Here is a 19864-nt window from a genome sequence, read left to right on the forward strand (position 1 = left end):
TCCTCGCTGCGCACAGTTCCACCGGACACTCCAACCTTGAAGTCACGGTCCCGGACGCCATCACCGAGTGGAAGGGGAGTGCGTTCTGCAGCGGGGACGCAGGCTTTGGGCTCTCGGACACGGTGTCTCTGTTCGCCTTTAAGCCCTTCTTCGTGGACCTGGTGCTGCCCTACTCCGTCGTAAGGACCGAGGGCTTCTCCCTCAAAGCGAAGGTCTTCAACTACATGGCGGAGAGTCTAATGGTAAGGGGGAGGCGCTGGGTGTTCCGCCGAATATGGGACCCTCACGGAGTCAAATCCCAACTGATCCCTCAACGGACTGAGTGCCAGACGCTCCCTCAGCGATATTCCGCTGTTCTTCCACAACTTTCCTCATTGCTGCCACCCAGCATTCCCTCCTCAGCCCCTACCATAGTAACCCCCTTCACGGGCACCGGAAGAGACCCCTCCTCCCTTCTAGCGTTCCTTCCTCAGCGCCTCACATAGCATTCCCTCCTCACCACACAGGCAGGGCTCCCTCCTCACCCTCCCAGCGTTCGCTCCTGGTCTCCTCCCACGACATTCTCCCTCACCCCTACAGATAGCGATCCGTCCTCAATCCCTCCCAGCGCTCCCTCCTCAGCGCATCACATAGCATTCAATCCTCACTCCCTCCGACAGCGTTAATTGCTCACACAGTCCCAACGTTCCTTCCTCACCCCCTCCCACAGCGTTAATTCCTCACACAGTCCCATTTCCTTACCCCCCGCAGCTTTCGCGCACAACCATCTTCCAAAGAATTCCTCAACTCCCTCCACAACACTCTTTCCTCGGCTCCTCCCACGGTGTTCCATACTGGACCCCTCCCACGCTGTTTCCCTCACGGCCCCCTCCCAGAGCGTTCCATCTCTGCTCCCAACTACAGCAGCCCCCTCCCACAGCCTTCCCTCCTCACCCCTCCCATGGAGTTCAGTCCTCATCCCCTCCAACAGCGTTTCTTCAATACCCTCTCCCACAGCTTTCCTTCCTCACTGAGAACCACGGAGTGCCCTCACACACCCTCCCACAGTGTTCCCTCATCACCTCCATCCCACAGCATTCCCTCCACTCATCCTAGCCACAGCGTTCCTTCCTCACCCCTCCACAGCAGTCCCTCCACACCACCAGTTACCGCTTTCCCTCCTCAGCCTCTTCCACAGCATCCCCTCATCACTTCTCCCACAGCTTTCCTTCCTCACCCACACCCACAGCGTTCCCTCACATAACCTCACACAATTCCCTCCTCAAATGCCTCCCACAACGTTCCCTCATCTCCCAGATTCTGCGTTTCCTCGTCCCCTCCCAAAGCGCCCCTCCTCATCCACTCCCAGTGCGTTCCCTCCTCAACCCAACCCACAGCATTCCTTCCTCACCCTTCCACACCACCACCCACAGCCTTCCCTCTTCAGCCCATTTCACAAATACCCTCCGGACCCTCTCTCACAGCATCCTTTCCTCACCCACCAACAGAGTTCTCTCCTCACCCCTCACGCAGCGTTTCCTCCTCACCTCTCACACAGTTCCATCCCCACCTCCTCTCACAGCGATCACTCCTCACCCTTTCTCACAGCGTTCCCCCACCCCCTCACAGTTTCCTCCACATCCCCTCTCACAGCGTCCTTCCCCAACACCGCTCCCACAGCGTTACCTGCTCAACTCCCTCCCACAGCATTCCCTCCTCACCTTCTTCCCACAGTGTTCCTTTCTCACTCCCTTACTGTATTCCCTCGGTAACTACCACCTACAGCGTTCGCTCATTGCCCCCTCCCACAGCGTTGGCTCTTCACCCAATCCAACGGCGGCCCCCTTCACCCCCCGCAGCGTTCGCTCATTGCCCCCTTCACACCCCACAGCGTTCGCTCATTGCCCCCTCCCACAGCGTTGGCTCTTCACCCAATCCAACGGCGGCCCCCTTCACCCCCCACAGCGTTCGCTCATTGCCCCCTCCCACAGCGTTGGCTCTTCACCCAATCCAACGGCGGCCCCCTTCACCCCCCCCGCAGCGTTCGCTCATTGCCCCCACCCCCCACAGGGTTCGCTCATTGCCCCCTCCCACAGCGTTGGCTCTTCACCCAATCCAACGGCGGCCCCCTTCAGCCCCCCGCAGCGTTCGCTCATTGCCCCCTCCCACAGCGTTGGCTCTTCACCCAATCCAACGGCGGCCCCGTTCACCCCCCGCAGCGTTCGCTCATTGCCCCCTCCCACAGCGTTCACCCAATCCAACGGCGGTCCCCTTCACCCCCCGCAGCGTTCGCTCATTGCCCCCTCCCACAGCGTTGGCTCTTCACCCAATCCAACGGCGGCCCCCTTCACCCCCCGCAGCGTTCGCTCATTGCCCCCTCCCACAGCGTTCACTCATTGCCCCCTCCCACAGCGTTGGCTCTTCATCCAATCCAACGGCGGCCCCCTTCACCCCCCGCAGCGTTCGCTCATTGCCCCCTCCCACAGCGTTCGCTCATTGCCCCCTCCCACAGCGTTCGCACATTGCCCCCTCCCACAGCGTTCGCTCATTGCCCCCTCCCATAGCGTTGGCTCTTCACCCAATCCAACGGCGGCCCCCTTCACTCCCCGCAGCGTTCGCTCATTGCCCCCTCCCACAGCGTTCGCTCATTGCCCCCTCCCACAGCGTTCGCTCATTGCCCCCTCCCACAGCGTTCACCCAATCCAACGGCAGCCCCCTTCACCCCCCCGCAGCGTTCGCTCCTCCTTGACTCACAGGGTTCCTTCCTCGCTCTCTCCTCCCTCAGCTTTCCATTCTCGACCCCTCCGACAGAGGTCGCTGCTCACACTTACTACTGCGTTCCCTCCTCTACCCCGCACACAACTTTCCTTCCTCACCCTCTCCCGCAGCGATCCCCCTTAGCCTCCTCCGAAAGAGTTTCCTCCACACCCCCTCTCATAGCGTTAATTTCTCGACCCCTCCCTCAGCATTCTCTGCTCGGTCGCTCCCAGAGTTCCCTCATCACCCCTCCTACAGTATTCCCTACCGAACTCCCTCTCACCACGTCCTTTCCTCACCCACTCCCTCAGTGTTCCCTCCTCACACTCCCACAGCATTGCCTCCTCACCCCCACAATGTTCTTTCCTCACTCCCTCCCAGAACGTTCCTTCACACCCCGTCTCAGATGGTTCCCCCAACCTCCCTCCCACAGCGGTCCCTCCTCACCCTCTCCCACAACTTTCCTTCCTTACCCACTCTCACAGAGTCCGCTCCTCACCCCGTCTCACAGCAGCCTTTCCGCACCTCCTCCCACAGAGTTCCCTCCTCACCCCCGTCACAGCGTGCTTTCCTCCCTCTCCCACAGCGTTCACTCCTCACCCTCTCCCACAGCTTTCCCTCCTCACCCTCCCACAGCGTTAATTCCTCACTCTCTCCAACAGCGTTCCTACCTCACCCCTCCCACAGCGTTACCTGCTCAAATCCCTCCAACAGCATTCCCTCTTCACCCTCTTCCCACAGCGATCTCCCTTCGCCGCCTCCTAAAGAGTTTCCTCCACACCCCTTCCCACAACGTTAATTTCTCGACACACTCTCTCAGCATTCTTTCCTCACCCTCCCACAGCATTGCCTCTTTCCTTCTCCCACGGTTCCCTCCTCACCCTCCCACAGTGTACCCGCCTCACCCCATCCACAGCGCGCTCTCTTCACACCCTCCCACGGCATTTCATCCTCAACTCCTCCTACAGCCCTCCCACAGTTCCCTACTCATCCTGCAACAACGTTCCCTCCTCGACCCCTTCCACAGCGATCTCGCTTCAGCCCCTCCTACAGCGTTCCTTATTCTCCCCATCTGCCCATCCGGACTGCGTGTTGTCTATGGGCACCGTCTTGGCCGGATTGTCCGCACCTTGAGTTCCCAGTTGACGCCTATCTCCCCTTCTCTCTCCCACCGTCACAAGTTCAAGGCAACCCTGGTTGAAGCTGAGGGCTTCGATATGGCGTTCTCCAACCGTGAACGCGAAGTATGCGTCCTGTCCAAGGAAAGCGTTACCCTCAGTTGGAATCTGACCGCCTCTGTGTTGGGTGAGTACAATGTGCGGTCTCTGAACATCAGGATGAATCAGCCACTTCTCTGTCCCATCGACACCGTGGTTAGGGGGGAGGTGGAGGTGAATCATCCCCCCGGGTTCCCGTTCCCAATTACATCCCATCGTCACCGTGGTTAGGGGGCGGAGGAGGTGAATCATCCCCGGGTTCCCGTTCCCCATTACATCCCATTGACACCGTGGAGGGAGAGGATGAATCAGCCCCGGTTTCCCGTCCCCAGCTCTGCCCCATCGACACCGTGATTAGGGAGGGAACGGGGTGAATCAGCCCTGGGTTCCTGTTTCCCATCCCTCTCCCACCGAACCTGGAATAAGACGGAATGGGGGGAGGGGGTTACTTTGGCTCTGGGTTCCCTCTCCGAATCCCTGTCCCGCCAACTCCTAGGTTAGTGAGGGAAGGAGTGGTTGAATCAGCCCCGGGTTTCCTCTACCTATCCCTGTCCCTCCGAACAGTGGGTTAGATAACGAAGGGGTTATTTCGGCGCTGGATAAACTCTCCTGATCCCTGTCCCACTAACACTTGGGTTAGTGTGTGGGGGAGGTGTGGTGAATCAGCCCCGGGTTCCCGCTCCCCATCCTCATCCCACCGACCGCTGGGTTCAGGGAGAGAGCGAGAGTGTGAATCGGACCCGGGTTCCCGTTGCACAATACTGTCCCACCGACCCATTAGGGTGAGAGAGGAAACGGGGTGAATGACTTAGATTTCCGTTCCCCATCACTGCCCCATTCGACCCCTAGGTTATGGAGAGAATGAGGAGGTAAATCAGCCCGGGCTTTTCTCCCCCATCCATATTCTCCTTGTTTACTGAGGGAGCGAGTGGGTGACTCAGAACCCTATTCCCGTTCCATTTCCACCGATTACTGGGATAGGGAGAGTGGGGGAGCGATTCCGCCCATCTTCGCTTTTCCCTGCCCTGTCCCACCAACCCCTCGGTTAGGGAGGGAGTTCGGGGAGGGGAGTGGAGAACCAGCCTCACGTTTCCTCTCCCCACCGCTGTCACACCGAGCCCTGGGTATGGTAGAGAGAGATTGTGGGAATTATGCTCGGGTTTCCGTTCCCCATCCCTGTACCACAGACGCCTATTTAGGGAGGGAGGTTCAGCACCGTGTCCCCTCTCACCGTCCCTGTCCCACTGACAGTTGTGTTCGGGAGTGAGGTCGGGGCGTGAATCAGCCGCAGATTCCCGTTCCCCATCACAGTCTCACTGGCCCCTAGGTTAGGGAGAGAGGAGTGTCGTTCTCTCTCTCTCCCTTGCCCGACTTTCCGCCTCCCTTTCTCCCTTTCTCCGTCCCATCACCTGAAGTCCTCTTCTCCCGCTCCATTTCTCGCCTCCCTACCTCCCCTCCTCACTCTATTCCACTCACCCTCTCTGTTTGTCCCCAGGCGAGATGAACATCACTGTGCGGGCAGAGTCTGTCCACTCGTCCACCCTTTGTGGGAACGAAGTTGTCGTCGTTCCGCCGAAGGGAGCCGTCGACATCATCCGCAAGCCGCTGATTATCGAGGTCAGCGCGGGTACCCGGAGCCGGAGTCCGTCCCCTCCTGGGGACGCCACCCCCACACACCATGCCCCTGTCTCGCTTCCTCTTGCGGTCCTGACCTTCATTATCCCTCACTCCTCCCTTGTTCCATGTCAAAACCCTCCTTCACTCACCTCACTCCTATCCCTTACTCCTCCTCATTCACTGCCCTCACCCTTCCTCATTCCTCCCTCATTTACAACCCTGAATTCCACTCAGTCCTCCCTCATTCCGTCAAAATCTTCCCTCTCTGACCTCATTCCTATTCCTTTCTGCTCCTCATTCACAGTCCTCAATCCCCCTCCATCCCCTCACTCGCTTCCTCATCCCCAATCCCTTCTTCATTCCCCTCCTCCCTTCCGTCCCTCTTTGCCCTTCACTGTGTCTCACTCCATGTCTCTCTCTCCGCAGCCCGAAGGCTCAGAGACCGAGTTGTCGCACAGCTCCTTGCTCTGTCCTGCTGGTAGGTGGATCTCCGCAGACTGAGGGGTTTTGAAAAAAATATCGATTCCGAGGTCCCTATCAGTGCCGCGGTGAACCATTAGGGCTTGCCTGAGTTACTGTCGTCTCCCTGTCAGTTTGAACCAGTCCGGCCATTTAATGACCTCTCTCATTAACAAGCCGTTTTCACCCACTAAAGTGCCGCTCACCGAACTTTATTCACACCATTCTCTGTAAACTGCGAAAAATTCCAGGAGATCAGCAGTTTCTGAAATACTCAATCCACCCCATCTGGCACCAACAATCATTCCACGGTCCTACAACAACGAACATAGAAATTTACAGCAAATCTGGCCTTCGGTCCACAACGTTGTGCCGACCATGAAAGCTACATTAGAAAGTGCCTACAATTTCGCTGCAGTCTGTGTTTCTAAGCTCCACTTAACTACCTACGATTCCCTTAAAAGACCGTAGTTTATCCGTCTTCACCACTGTCGCCGGCAATGCATTCCACGCGTCCACCAATCTCTGTGTGAAAAAAAATAATCTTACTTCTTGTCTCTGTTTCCAAGCACTGTAAAACTATACCCCTCGGGTTAGCCATTTTAGCCCTGGGTAAATAGCTTCTGACTATCCACACGATCGCCACCTCTCAGCATCCTATACGCCTCAATCAGGCCACCTCTCATCCACAGTCGCTCCAAAGAGAAAGGACCAAGTTCACTCAACCTATTTTCATAAGGCATTCTCTCCAATCCAGGCAACGTCCTTCTAAATTTTCTCTGCAATCTTTCTATAGTTTGCACATCCTTCCTGTATTGAGGTGACTTGAACTGTACGCAGTACTCCAAGTGGGGTCAAACTAAGGTCTTGTATAGCTGTAACATTACTTCACGGCTCTTGAATTCAGGCCCACGGCTGAGGAAGGCCAACACACAATACGCCTTCTTATTAACACCATTTACGGCTTCTGAGCAACACCGTCAAAATCACTTAGCTCACTATTCTAACCCTGTTTCGGTTTGGTCTGAACAAGAAGTACCACGTCAGCATGCTTTGATGCATTGAGTTGTTCCCGTGTTCTTGGCTGATGAGATGCTTGCATTAACGAGCAGGTGTACGGGGGTACCTCATAAAGTGGCCACTGGGCGTAAACCAGAAAATGAACCAATGCTGTGGTGTTGTTGTGGGGAGGGTGGTCACAGCAAGGGTGGAGGCGAGAGTCACTCCTCTTACCAAAGGCCCATGTTCTTTTGTCTCACCCGCAGGGAAAGACATCACCGAGAAGATCCATCTCCAGGTCCCAGAAGACGTGGTGGAAGGATCGGCCAGAGCCTACGTCACCGTGCTGGGTAAGGATCAGGTTTTTGAGCAGGTTCAATGACACCCCGTCCACCTATCCATTTTGAGGGCGGGAAGAGTCCGTATTCCTCGTTTAATCAGACTGTGAGAGGATGCATCCCCTCTCTGAGTTTTTCAAGGGGCTGCTGCCAAGGTTCTGGCTGCAAATTTGTCCGTCCCGCGCTTCTCATATAAGAGCACCCAGTTCGGAAGTGAGCGGGTCGTGAGGATGATCTCCAAGTGGGCTTTGCATTTCCGCCCAGCCAAGATAGACGTTCGCGGATCGAGATCGAGGTGTAAAGTCGAGGGCGTTGCCCGGGCCGACTGCCTGCCCCTTTTCGAGTGTACGCTCGTGCCCGGCTGTCCTTGGACAGCGAGCATGCCGTCGCAATGGGTACATTCGGGGACTGCCGGGAGCGGTGGGAACCCCATGATATCAATTGTCCAACAGACAGTACTGACCATATTTTAATGTAAGTCTGCTCACTGTCTTGTAAATGCTGAATATTTGTACCTTGTGCATTTGTGATGTAAGTAAACTCTTATAGTTTGTAAAAAGAAGAGGCAGCGGGGAGTGTAGTAACCTCACTCTTGCTGCGGCACGTGAAATGGGGTGGGTTTCCGAGGTTGGGTCAGAGGTTCTAGGAACATGAGTTCCTCATTCCGATTGGGATGCGATCCGTGACTCCGTGACCCCTCCCTCTCACCTGCAGGTGACCTCATGGGAAGCGCGATGGAAAATCTGGATCATTTGCTAAAACTGCCCACGGGCTGTGGTGAGCAGAACATGGTGAAGTTCGCCCCCAACATCTATGTGCTGAGTTACCTCCAGAAAACGCACCAGCTCACGCCCAAGATCAAGGATAAAGCTCTCGGCTTCTTGCGGACAGGTAAATCGCCGGCCCTGGTCTGTCTGCCCCTTGCACCAGGCCGTGAGGAAGGGGAGGGGGTAGAGAAAAGAGGAGGGGGAGAGAGAGAGAGAGTGTAGGTGTGTGTGTGTGTGTGTGTGTGTGTGTGTGTGTGTGTGTGTGTGTGTGTGTGTGTGTGTGCGCGCGAGAGAGAGTGAGAGAGAGAGAGAGAGAGAGAGAGAGAGAGAGAGAGAGAGAGAGAGAGAGACTGGTGTGTGCAAGAGAGAGAAAGTGAAACGAAATCCAGCTCACTATCAAAAACAACCGATTCCAACAAAGCAAAGCTCCTGATAGAATCAATAATTGACTGTGTGAGGACGTGGCAGTGAGTGGATGGCATGACTCAGTGAGTGTGTGTGTGTGTGTGTGTGTGTGTGTGTGTGTGTGTGTGAGAGAGAGAGTGAGTGTGAGTGTGTGTGTGTGTGAGAGAGAGAGTGAGTGTGAGTGTGTGTGCGTGTGTGTGTGTGTGTGCGAGATAGAGAGAGTGAAACGAACTCCAGCTCACTATCAAAAACAACCTGTGTAAGTATGTGTGTCAGTGAGAGAGAGAGAGAGAGACAGCGGGAGAGATGGAGGGAGGAAGAGAAGACGAAGAGAAAGAGAGAAGGAGGACAAGAGAGAGAGAGAGCAGGGAGGAAAAGACAGAAATTGAGGCGGGGGGGGGAGAAAGAGAAAGAGAGAGAGAGAGATTGGTTGTGCATGTGCCTTACTGTGTGGCACCCCATACACTGTGTGCTTCAAGGGAAATTGTATATATAAGGGAGGAATTGCTGTCTCTGTATGAGGTAGAGAGAGAGTGATGGAGATTGTGACTGTGCGTCTGCCTCTGTGTCTCCATCTGTTTGTGTGTCGCTTTCTATCGCTGCGTCTCTCTCAGTGACTCCATGTCTGTCTTCAATTCCGTAAATCTGTTTGTGTCTCTTGCTGTGTGTGTCTCTCTCCGAGTTCTGTGTGTGTGTGTGTGTGTGTGTGTGTGTGTGTGTGTGTGTGTGTGTTTGTGTCTCCGTGTCTCTCCGTATCTCTCTGTCCCTGTGTCTCTCAGCGTGTCTTTCCCTGTGTCTGTCTGTATTTCTCCTTCTCTCTCTCCACCTCTCTCCCTCTCCCCCTCTCTCACTCCCCCTCCCCCTCTCTCCCCTCTCTCTTCCTCTCTCTCCCTCTCTCTCTCTCTCTCTCTCTCTCTCTCTCTCTCTCTCTCTCTCTCTCTCTCTCTCTCGCTCTCACTTTCTTAGTCTCTGTAATTGTGAATTATTAATTCCAGAATTAGAGTAAGATTCATTACATCATCCTCTTCAATATGAAATTTGTTGTTTCGTGACAAAACAGTGCATTTTCTAAGTTACTAAGATAATTAAAACAAATAAATTACAGGAAAGGCAAGTGTCAGGGAATGTTCAAAGATCAGAGTTCACACTAACGAATTATTATCAGAGTACATACAAATCACCACATGCGAACCTGGGATCCCTTTTCCTTCGGCATACTTAGGAAATCTAAAGAACAGTAACTGTAAACTGTAAGCAAAATGTGCAAATGGAGATGTAAATACATAGCAAAATATAACACGCATCAACGATTTAGATGAAGGCATTGAGAATAACATCAGCAAGATTGCTGATGATACTAAGCTGGGTGGTTGTGTGACATATGATGAGGATGCTAGGAGAATTCAGGGTGACTTGGATAGGCTGGGTGAGTGGGCAGATACTTGGCAGATGACACTTAATGTAAATAAGTGTGATGTTATCCACTTTGGGAGTAAGACCAGGAAGACAGATTATTATCCGAACGGTGTAGAGTTAGGTAAGGGAGAAATACAAAGAGATCTAGGAGTCCTTGTTCATCAGTCACTGAAGGTGAATGAGCAAGTGCAGCAGGCAGTGAAGAAGGCTAATGGAATGTTGGCCTTTAATACAAAGGGAATTGAGTACAAGAGCAAGGAAATCCTCTTGCCTTTGTACAGAGCCCTGGTGAGACCACACCTGGAGTATTGTGAGCAGATTTGGTCTCCAGGGTTAAGGAAGGACATCCTGGCTGTAGAGGAAGTCCAGCGTAGTTTCACGAGGTTAATTCCTGGGATGTCCGGACTGTTTTACGCAGAGAGGATAGAGAGACTGGGCTTGTACACGCTGGAATTAAGATTTAGAGGGGATCTGATTGCAACATATAAGATTATTAAGGGATTGGACAAGATAGAGGCCAGAAATATGTTCCAGATGCTGGGAGAGTCCAGTACCAGAGGGCATGGTTTAAGAATAAGGGGTAGGTCATTTAGGACAGAGTTAAGGAAAAACTTCTTCTCCTAGAGAGTTGTGGGCGTGTGGAATGCACTGCCTCGGAAGACAGTGGAGGCCAATTCTCTGGATGCTTTCAGGAAGGAGCAAGATAGGTATCTTATGGATAGGGGAATCAAGGGATATAGGGACAAGGCAGGAACCGGGTATTGATAGTAGCTGATCAGCCATGATCTCAGAATGGCGGTGCAGGCTCGAACGGCCGAATGATCTGCATATGCACCCATTGTCTATTGTCTATCGTCTAAAATAACTGATTCTTTAACTTAGTATAGCTATCCGCTGTTGTTCAAGTGCCTGCTGGTTAAGGGGTAGTAAATGTTCTTGAACCTGGTGGTGCGATTTCTGAGGCTCCTGTACCTGCTGTCTTATGGTAGCAGCGAGAACAGGGCATAAACCATATCATAAGACATAAGAGAAGGAGTAGGCCATTCAGCCCGTCGAGTCCACTCCGATGGCTGATCCAGAATCTTATTTCACCCCATATCCCTGTCCTCCCATCACATTCTTTGTCGCTCCAACCGAACGAGAATCTATCAAATTCCTCTTTGAATAAATGACCGTAAGATGTAGGAACAGAACTGAGCCTTTTGACCTATTGTTTCTGCTCTGCCATTACATCATGGCAGATCCAAATTTCCTCTCAGCCCCGATCTCCTGCCTTCTCCCCGTATCACTTCATGCCCTAACCAATGAAGAATCTATCAACCTTTGTCCTAAATATCCATAAAGACATGGTCTTCCACAGCTACCTGTGACAAATGAATGATTTCATTACTTCAACAAGTTAGGAACTACTGAGATTTTGAAGCTATTGACAATCATCTTGAATGTTACAATGCAAATGAAGATTTGGAAGATGAATTCATCGAAAGTGTTGCACGAAGTCAATCCATATACCCACCGCAGACTGAGACAGAGCATTCCACAGACTCACTACTCTTTGGCTAAGAATTTCCTCCTTACTTCTGGTATAAGTGATCGCCCCTCAACTCAAAGGCGTGGTTTCTAGTTCTAGATACCCCCATCATAGAAAGCATTCTCTCCGCTACCACCGTTAGTCCATTCAACATTCAGTAGGTTTCAATGAGATCCCCCCCGCATTCTTCTAAACTCCAGTTAGTATAGACCCAAAGCTACCAGGGGCTCCTCATATGTTAACCTCTTCATTTTAGGAATAATCCTCGTGAACAACACGTTCTTTGAGATATGGGCCCAAAACCGTTGACAATACTCCAAGTGCAGCCTGACTGATGACTTATAAAGCCTCAGCATTATCTCCCTTGCTTTTATAGAACAAAGCATAGAACATAGAACATAGATTAGTACAGCATAGTACAGGCCCTTCGGCCCACAATGTTGTGCCGAACCTGAAGCTCTGCCTCCCTAAGCTTAATTTCCTCCATATACCTGTCTAGTGGTTTCTTAAACTTTACCATTGTATCTGCCTCCACCACTGACTAAGGCAGAGTGTTCCACGCACCAACCACTCTCTGAGTAAAAATCCTTCCACTAATATCCCTTCTTGAAATGCCTACCCCTTACCTTAAAACCATGTCCTCTTTTATTGAGCAGTGGTGCCCTGGGGAAGAAGTGCAGGCTGTCCACTCTATCTATTCCGCTTAAAATCTTATATACCTCTATCATGTCTCCTTTCATCCCCTTCTCTCCAAAGAGTAAAGCCCTAGCTCCCTTAATCTTTTGATCATAATCCATACTCTCTAAACCAGGCAGCATCCTGGTAAACCTCCTCTGCACCCTTTCCAATGCTTTCACATCCTTCCTATAGTGAGGCGACCAGAACTGGACACAGTACTCCAAGTGTGGCCTAACTAGAGTTTTATAGAACTGCATCATTACATCGCGACTCTTAAACTCTAACCCACGACTTATGAAAGCTAACACTCCATAAGCTTTCTTAACTACCCTATCTACCTGTGAGGCAACTTTCAGGGATCTATGGACATGTACTCCCAGATCCCTCTGTTCCTCTACACTTCCAAGTATCCTGCCATTGACTTTGTACTCTGCCTTGGAGTTTCTACTTCCAAAGTGTACCACCTCACACTTCGCAGGGATGAAATCCATCTGCCACTTCTCAGCCCACTTCTACATCCTATCAATATCTTTCTGCAATTTTCGACAATCCTCTACACTATCCACAACACCACCAACCTTTGTGTCGTCTGCCAACTTGCAAAACCATCCTTCTACCCCCACATCCAGGTCGCTAATAAAATCTCTAAAAGTAGGGGTCCCAGAACCGATCCTTATGGGACACAACTAGACACAACCCTCCAATCCAAATGTACTCCCTCCACCACGACAATCTGCTTTCTGCAGACACGCCAATTCTGAATCCACCTTGCCAAACTTCCCTGGATCCCAAGCCTTTTTACTTTCTGAATAAGCCTACGGTGTGGAACCTTGTCAAATGCCGTACTAAAATCCGTGTAGATCACATCCACTGCACTATCCTCATCTATGTGCCTGGTCACCTCCTCAAAGAACTCTATCAGGCTCTATTAGACACGATCTGCCCTTCACAAAGCCATGCTGACTGTCCCTGAGGAGACCATGGTTCTCTAAATTCCCACAGATCTTATCCCTAAGAATCTTTTCCAACAGCTTCCCCACCACAGCTCACTGGTCTATAATTACCCGGACGATCTCTCCTGCCCTTTCTGAACAAGGAGACAACATTTTCCTTCCTCCAATCCTCCGGTACCATTCTGTCAGGCCCCGAGAACCTATTCGTCCTGAAGTATTTCAATAATCCCAACACCTCCTCTCCCTTAATATCAACATGCTCCAGAACATCAGCCTCACTCATATTGTTCTCACCGTCATCAACTTCTCGCTCAGTGGTGAATACCGAAGAGAAGTATTCTTTGAGGACCTCGCTCACTTCCACAGCCTCCAGGCACATCTTCCCACCTTTATCTCTAATCGGTCCTAACTTCACTCCTGTCATCCTTTTGTTCTTCACATAATTGACAAATGCCTTGGGGTTTTCCTTTACCCTACTCGCCAAAGCCTTCTCATGACCCTTTCTTGCTCTCCTCAGCCCCTTCTTAAGCACATTTCTTGCTACCCTAAATTACACAATAGACCCATCTGAACATAGCTTCCTAAACCTCATGTATGTTGCCCTCTTCCACCTGACTAGATTTTCCACCTCACTTGTCACCCATGGTTCCTTCACCCTACCATTCGTTATCTTCCTCACCGGGACAAATTTATCCCTAACATCCTGCAAGATATCCTTTAATATTGACCACATGTCCATAGTACATTTCCCTGCAAAAACAGCATCCCAATTCACACCCGCAAGTTCTAGCCTTACAGCCTCATATTTTGTGCTTCCCCAATTAAAAATTTTCCTTTCCTCTCTGATGCTATCCTTTCCCATGATAATGCTAAAGGCCAGGGTGCGGTGGTCACTATCCCCCAAATGCTCACCTACTGAGAGATCTGTGACCTGACCCGGTTAATACTAGATCTATTATGGCATTCCCCCTAGTCGGCCTTTCAACATACTGTGACAGGAATCCGCCCTGGACACAGTTAACAAATAGTTGATTCCTCTTGAAATGAAGGCCAACATTTCATTGGCTTCTTTACCACAGGTTCAACCTGTATATTAAATTTTTGTGAGTCTTGCACGAGGAATCCCATGTCCTTCTGCGCCTCTGATGCTTGAATCCTCTCTCCATTTAGATAATAGTTCACACTGTTGTTTCTCTTACCAAAATCTATTGTCATACATTTCTCAACACCGTTTTCCACCTGCCACATTTTGCCCATTCTTCCAATTCGTCTAAGTCCTGCTGCTATCGCATTGCTTCCTCAGCACGACCTATCCGTCCACCTAATTCCGTATCATTTGTACGTTTTCCATAAAAAAACATGAATTCCGCTATCCAAATCATTGACAAACAATGTGAAAATCAGCGGTCCCAATACTGGCCCCTGAGGAACACCACTAGTCACCGGCAGCTAACCAGAAAAGCCCCCTTTATTCGCACCTTCTCCCTCACTACCTGGGTGTGACAATCTTTGAAGACGCAAGCTGATGTGCATGTGTCTATGCACTGTTCAGATAATCTGATGGCGGAGGGGAGGAAACTATTGAGTGTGTGTCTACAGGCTCATGTGCCCCCTCCCCGATGGTAGTAAAGAGACGAGGACACGTCCCGGGATGTTGAAGGTCCTTCAGTGATGGATGTCCCCTTCCTGAGGCACTGCCTCTTGAAGATGTCCTCGACAGTGGGGAAGTTGTGACCGTGAGTGAACTTGCTGAGGCCAGAACCCTCTGCAGCTTCTTACCTGGCGGTGAAACAACCCGTTGGAATGCTCCCGTCGGACATCTGTAAAAAATTGCTTAGAGTCTTTGGTGACAGGTCAAATCTGTTCAAACTCTTAACGATGTACAACCGCTACACTGCCTTCCTCATGATTGTATCAGCGTGCTGGGCTCAGTACACACCTGTTATAATGCCATTCGCCTTCCCACAGGATATCAACGCCAGCTGAACTACAAACACTTTGACGGCTCTTTCAGTGCCTTCGGAAGCGATGATGGAGAGGGGAACACGTGGTAAGGAAGCTGGGCATGGCGCTAATGTCTGCCACTGACATCACAGAAGGGGGGAGGCAGGGGGTCAGAAACAAAGGGACCCACACGAGGTGAAGGAGTGAGGCAAGTGAAGGGGAAAGATGGGGGAAAGTGATAGGGAGAGTATAAAAAATGGGAAATAGATTACGGACGGAGGGAAAGGGACGGACAGGAGGAGGGGACTGGGAGGCAGGTGACTGAGAGATAGAGAGAGAAGAGCAAGAGGGAACGAAACATTACCTCTCTTTCCCATGTTACTAATATACAGTAGACAATTTTCTAGGTAACCTGTACACCTGCTCCTTAATGCAAATACCCAATTAGCCAATCACACGGCAGCAAATCATTCCAGAAAAAAAACGCCGACATAGTCAAGGGGTTCAGTTGTTCAAACCAAACTTCAGAAAGGGGAAGAGACGTGATCGAAGTGACTTTGTCCGTGGAATGATTGTTGGTGACGGATGAGGTGTTCCAGGATCTCAAAAAGTATTGATCTCCTGGGATTTTCATGCACGGCAGAATTTGGTGAGGATGGGTCCATTAAAAAAAAACATGCAGTGAGTCAGGCAGTTCTGTGGGTGAAAATGCCTTGTTGATGAGAAAGGTCAGAGAATGGCCAGATTGGTTCAAGCTGACGGGAAGGCGACTGTAACTCCAACAACCACACGTTACAACTGTAGTGTTCAGAAGAGCATCTCTGAATGCCCAACAGGTCGAACTTTGAAGTGGATCGACTCAGTAAGCAGAAGACCGCGATTGTACACTCAGTGACCGCTTTATCCGTGTCTGAATTGTGAGTCCTTGGACGTTTGGAGTCAACGATGGATATTGTGTCCCAGCCGCCTAGATACACAAGCCAGGACAGTACGATATGGAGGGCAAGCTCTTGCCAAGGCTGTAGACTCTCCTCTCACACAACTGATGAGCTCAGAGGAACGGCAGAGATAGAATTTGGCATCAGCGGCATTGTAGGAGTTGGCGGCCAGCGTTCACTGTCTTAGCGATTCCAGTTCTGGTAGTTCTTTCGTGGTTTACGTATTAGTGAGTAGAGCCGTAGGACAGCGGAAATTTGAGATCAGAATTTCCCTTCGCCTGTATGAGCTGCCAACCACTGCTGACGGGCCCCATCGCCCCGAAGCGATTTTAAGGCTCCAGTAACCCAGCTTTGCAACTGCTGCTGTCAGTAGAAACAGTTCTGGTGGGCTCAGTAGCTAAGCCACACGTGAAGATCAGAAGCTGGACTTGTTTGTCAGAGGCTATTTGAAGAGCACGCCATTGGGAGAATTGAACAGGAGCTTGTCCCGATTATCAGCCCCGGCTGAAGGAACCCAAATCTAGATCACGCTCTTGTTCAAGGCTGGATGATGGAAATGTAGAAAGCATGTTTTCAACAGGGAGTGGGAGTGTGGGTGCAGGGAATCCCTCAGAATAGAGGAACGTACTTTACGAATGGAGTTATGGATGAGTTTATTTAGCCAGAGGTACGAATGGAGATATGGATGAGTTTATTTAGCCAGAGGGTGGTGAATCTATGGAAATCGTTGCCATAGGCGGCTGTGGAGCCAAGGCATCGGATATATTTAAAGTAGAGATTGATAGGTTCTTGATCAGTCGGGATGTTAAGCGAAAACGTAAGTTGTCGCTGGCCTGTTAACCTTGACTGCTGGATGGAGATTCGGCATGGGAGTTGTGTACACTCGGTCGTAGTGCAGACTAGACATGAAGCCGAGGGCTTGTCTGCTGACACAGACCAGGTGAGGAGGAGACACTTGAGGCGGTGCAGAGTGGCGACCACGCTCGGCTGGGTGCTGGCCTCTCCCGTATTTGTTAAGGTTTGTTCCTTGGCCTCAGATGAACGCTTATGCGCTCGTTTGCATCTATCACAGTGGAATAAAATTAAATTCTATTGGATTTTGGATATGAAGGCGCAATATTGTTCCTATATGTTATGTTCCTGTGGGCTTTATTTGACGCCTCTTTGTTGAAACACGTGGTTAGATGCATTGTCTGTTCATTGTGGGTTGAGGAGGAAAGTCAGTACGTCCCATTTCTTGTTCCGGCAGTGAGGGAAAGGGAGAGAACAAAAGAGACAGGCAGAAGAAAGTTGTGGAGGAAGAGCCAGATGTGGCGAGTGCAGCCCTTGATCCCAGCAGTGAGTGCAATAATATGACCGCGCCAGGGTTCGATTCCCGCTTCCGTCTGTAAGGATTTGATATTTTCTCCGCGTCACCCCGTGTGTTTCCTCCCACATTCCAAAGATGCCCGAACCGGTTATAAGTTGTGGGGCGAGCCGATTGGGGCGCCGGAAGCGTGGCGACACTTGCGGGCTGCCCACGGAACACCCTGGCTTATTTTCCGCACGTGAAAGCCTTTGACTTTAAGTCCCAATTTGGATCTCCGTACAGCCAAAGCAACGGAAGGATGAGCTGGGAGGCTGCCCGCAAAGGTCACCACGGTTTCCAGCGACAAAATAGCGCGCGATCAGACCATAAAATGTGGGAGCAGGATTAATCATCGGGACTGCTCCGCGATTCCATCATGGCGGATTGAGATGGAACGGTAATACGGCGGCTTGAACAATGATTTACAACACTGGCAACCCCGGTTTATTTCTCGCCGCTGTCCGTAAGGAATTTGTAAGTTTAACCCGTGACCGCATAGGTTTCTCCCGGGTGCTCCACTTTTCTTCTGCTGTCCAAAGAGTTACCGATTGGTCGTTTAATTGGTTATTGTAAGTTGTCCTGTGATTAAACTAGGATGAAATCAGGGGACTGATGAACGGCACGGTTCAAATTCCGCACTCAATCCCAATAAACAAATAACCCTCTCAACTCCATTCTCCTGCCTTCTCCAGGTAACCTTCGACACCCCGCCTAAGCAAGAACTTGTCAACCTCTGCTTTTGAAGTACCCGACGACTTGTCTACCACAGCGGTCTGTGACAGTGAAATCCAAATTTCACACCCTCTAGAAAAGATATTCTTCCTAATTTCTGTCCGACAGTGATAACCTTGTGTTCTGAGGCGATGCCACCTGCTCCTAGACTCTCCCCCCTTGGACATATCCTCCCCACGTCCACTCCATCGAGGCTTTTCAGTGCTCGACAAAATTCAATGAGATCCCCACTCATTCTTCTAAACTCCAGTGAGCCATCAGATTTTCCTCATAAGTAACCCCTTCCATTCACAGAATCATTCTCTTGAACCTCCTCTGGACACTTTCCAATTCCAGCGCATCTTTCCTTACATCTGTGGCCCAAATCATGCCCAAGATGCTCCTCTGTGTTACACACAGAAAAACTGCAACAACTCCTTTTCCAAGCAGAGCAGACACGATGGGCCAAATGGCCTAATTCTGCTTCTCTGTTTCGTGCTCTTACCTTCTTCTTCTCTCTCTCTCTTTCACACACACACACACACACACACACACACACACACACACACACACACCTTGAACCTCCAGTCCACGGCCCTGGAGTCGGAAACCTGCAGAGTGGGAAGGGAGTGAAACGTTGAGGACGAGGTGGGGGCGCGAGTCGGGAGGAGAGGGAAAGAGAATGATACGGAGAAAGAAAACGTGAGGAAGAGGGAGAAAGGATAGGGAAGGTCGAGGGGAGAGGAGAGCAGTGAGGATGAGATGGAAGGGGATTGGGGAGGAAAGGGGACTGGGGGAGTGAAAAGGGTGATGAAGTGGTTGGGTGCACAGGACGGGATAGGGGAAAGGGATGAAGGGAAGGGGAGAGGCTGAGAATGGAGGAAGAGCGAAGGGGAAAGTGGATGGGGCACTGAGGGGAAGGGGAGGTGAGGAGAGTAAGCGAGGGACAGGAAAAGACTGGTACCTGGAGACTTGCCACGCCTCACCCCTGCCCCTTTCCTCCCTCCCGCAGGCTCACTGCCTTCGTGCTGAAGTCTTTCCTGCACGCCCAGCCCTACATCTTCATCGATGACTCTGTCCTGCAGCAGGCCGCTTCTTTCTTCCTTAAGTACCGGCTGGAGTCGGGCTGTTTCAGCAGCGTGGGTAACCTGTTCAATAACGCCATGAAGGTACAGTACACGCTAGAGGGTTTCAGGGGTACTAAACAGAGAGGAGAGAGTGCAATAACGCTGTAGCAGGGATGGTTGTGACGAGCAGTTCCCGAATCTGAATTGGGTATTGGGTTGCCGAGTGTTGAACTTCTGAGAGACCGACAGATTCCTTACGGGCAGGCAGCGAGAGTCAAATCCCGACCTGTGTGACAGAATAGTGCAGGACAAACACAGAACTTTCTGCAAATTCAGTCGCGCCAAGGCATTGAAACTGCCTACTCCCATCGACCTGAACCAGGACCACAGCCGCACAGGTGAACAAAACTGCAGACGATACTCCAAACTGGGCCTCACCAGTGTCAAAAACAATTTTAACGAAACATCACATCTCCTGCACTCAGTATTCTGTTTTCTGAAGGTCAAAATGTCAAAAGCTTTCATTACGACCATGTATACTGTAACGCCACTTTCAGCGAATTATGGATCTGTATTCCCAGATCACTTTGTTCTGCCAAACTCCTCAGTTCACTACCATTCACTGTGCAAGACCTAAACCTGGTTGGTCTCACCGAAGTGCAACATTTCGTACTTGTCTCCATTGAATTCCATCTGCTATTTTTTCAACCAATTTTTCCAGCTGGTCCAGAACTCAGTGT

At 51.1% G+C, this 19864-nt stretch overlaps 1 protein-coding gene across 1 annotated transcript in view; it reads left to right on the forward strand.

Moving 5' to 3' along the window:
• Positions 1 to 19864, forward strand: part of LOC132385893 (murinoglobulin-2-like) — a 103993-nt gene that overhangs the window by 51754 nt on the left and 32375 nt on the right. The window contains exons 18-25 of the mRNA XM_059958130.1: positions 17 to 242; positions 3918 to 4041; positions 5449 to 5570; positions 5997 to 6048; positions 7295 to 7378; positions 8081 to 8257; positions 15085 to 15166; positions 19070 to 19226. Of these exons, the coding sequence (XP_059814113.1) occupies positions 17 to 242; positions 3918 to 4041; positions 5449 to 5570; positions 5997 to 6048; positions 7295 to 7378; positions 8081 to 8257; positions 15085 to 15166; positions 19070 to 19226 (1024 nt within the window). The remainder of the gene's footprint in view (positions 1 to 16; positions 243 to 3917; positions 4042 to 5448; positions 5571 to 5996; positions 6049 to 7294; positions 7379 to 8080; positions 8258 to 15084; positions 15167 to 19069; positions 19227 to 19864) is intronic.

This window comes from Hypanus sabinus (genome assembly GCF_030144855.1).
Source record: "Hypanus sabinus isolate sHypSab1 chromosome X2 unlocalized genomic scaffold, sHypSab1.hap1 SUPER_X2_unloc_4, whole genome shotgun sequence".
Taxonomy (NCBI): domain Eukaryota; kingdom Metazoa; phylum Chordata; class Chondrichthyes; order Myliobatiformes; family Dasyatidae; genus Hypanus; species Hypanus sabinus.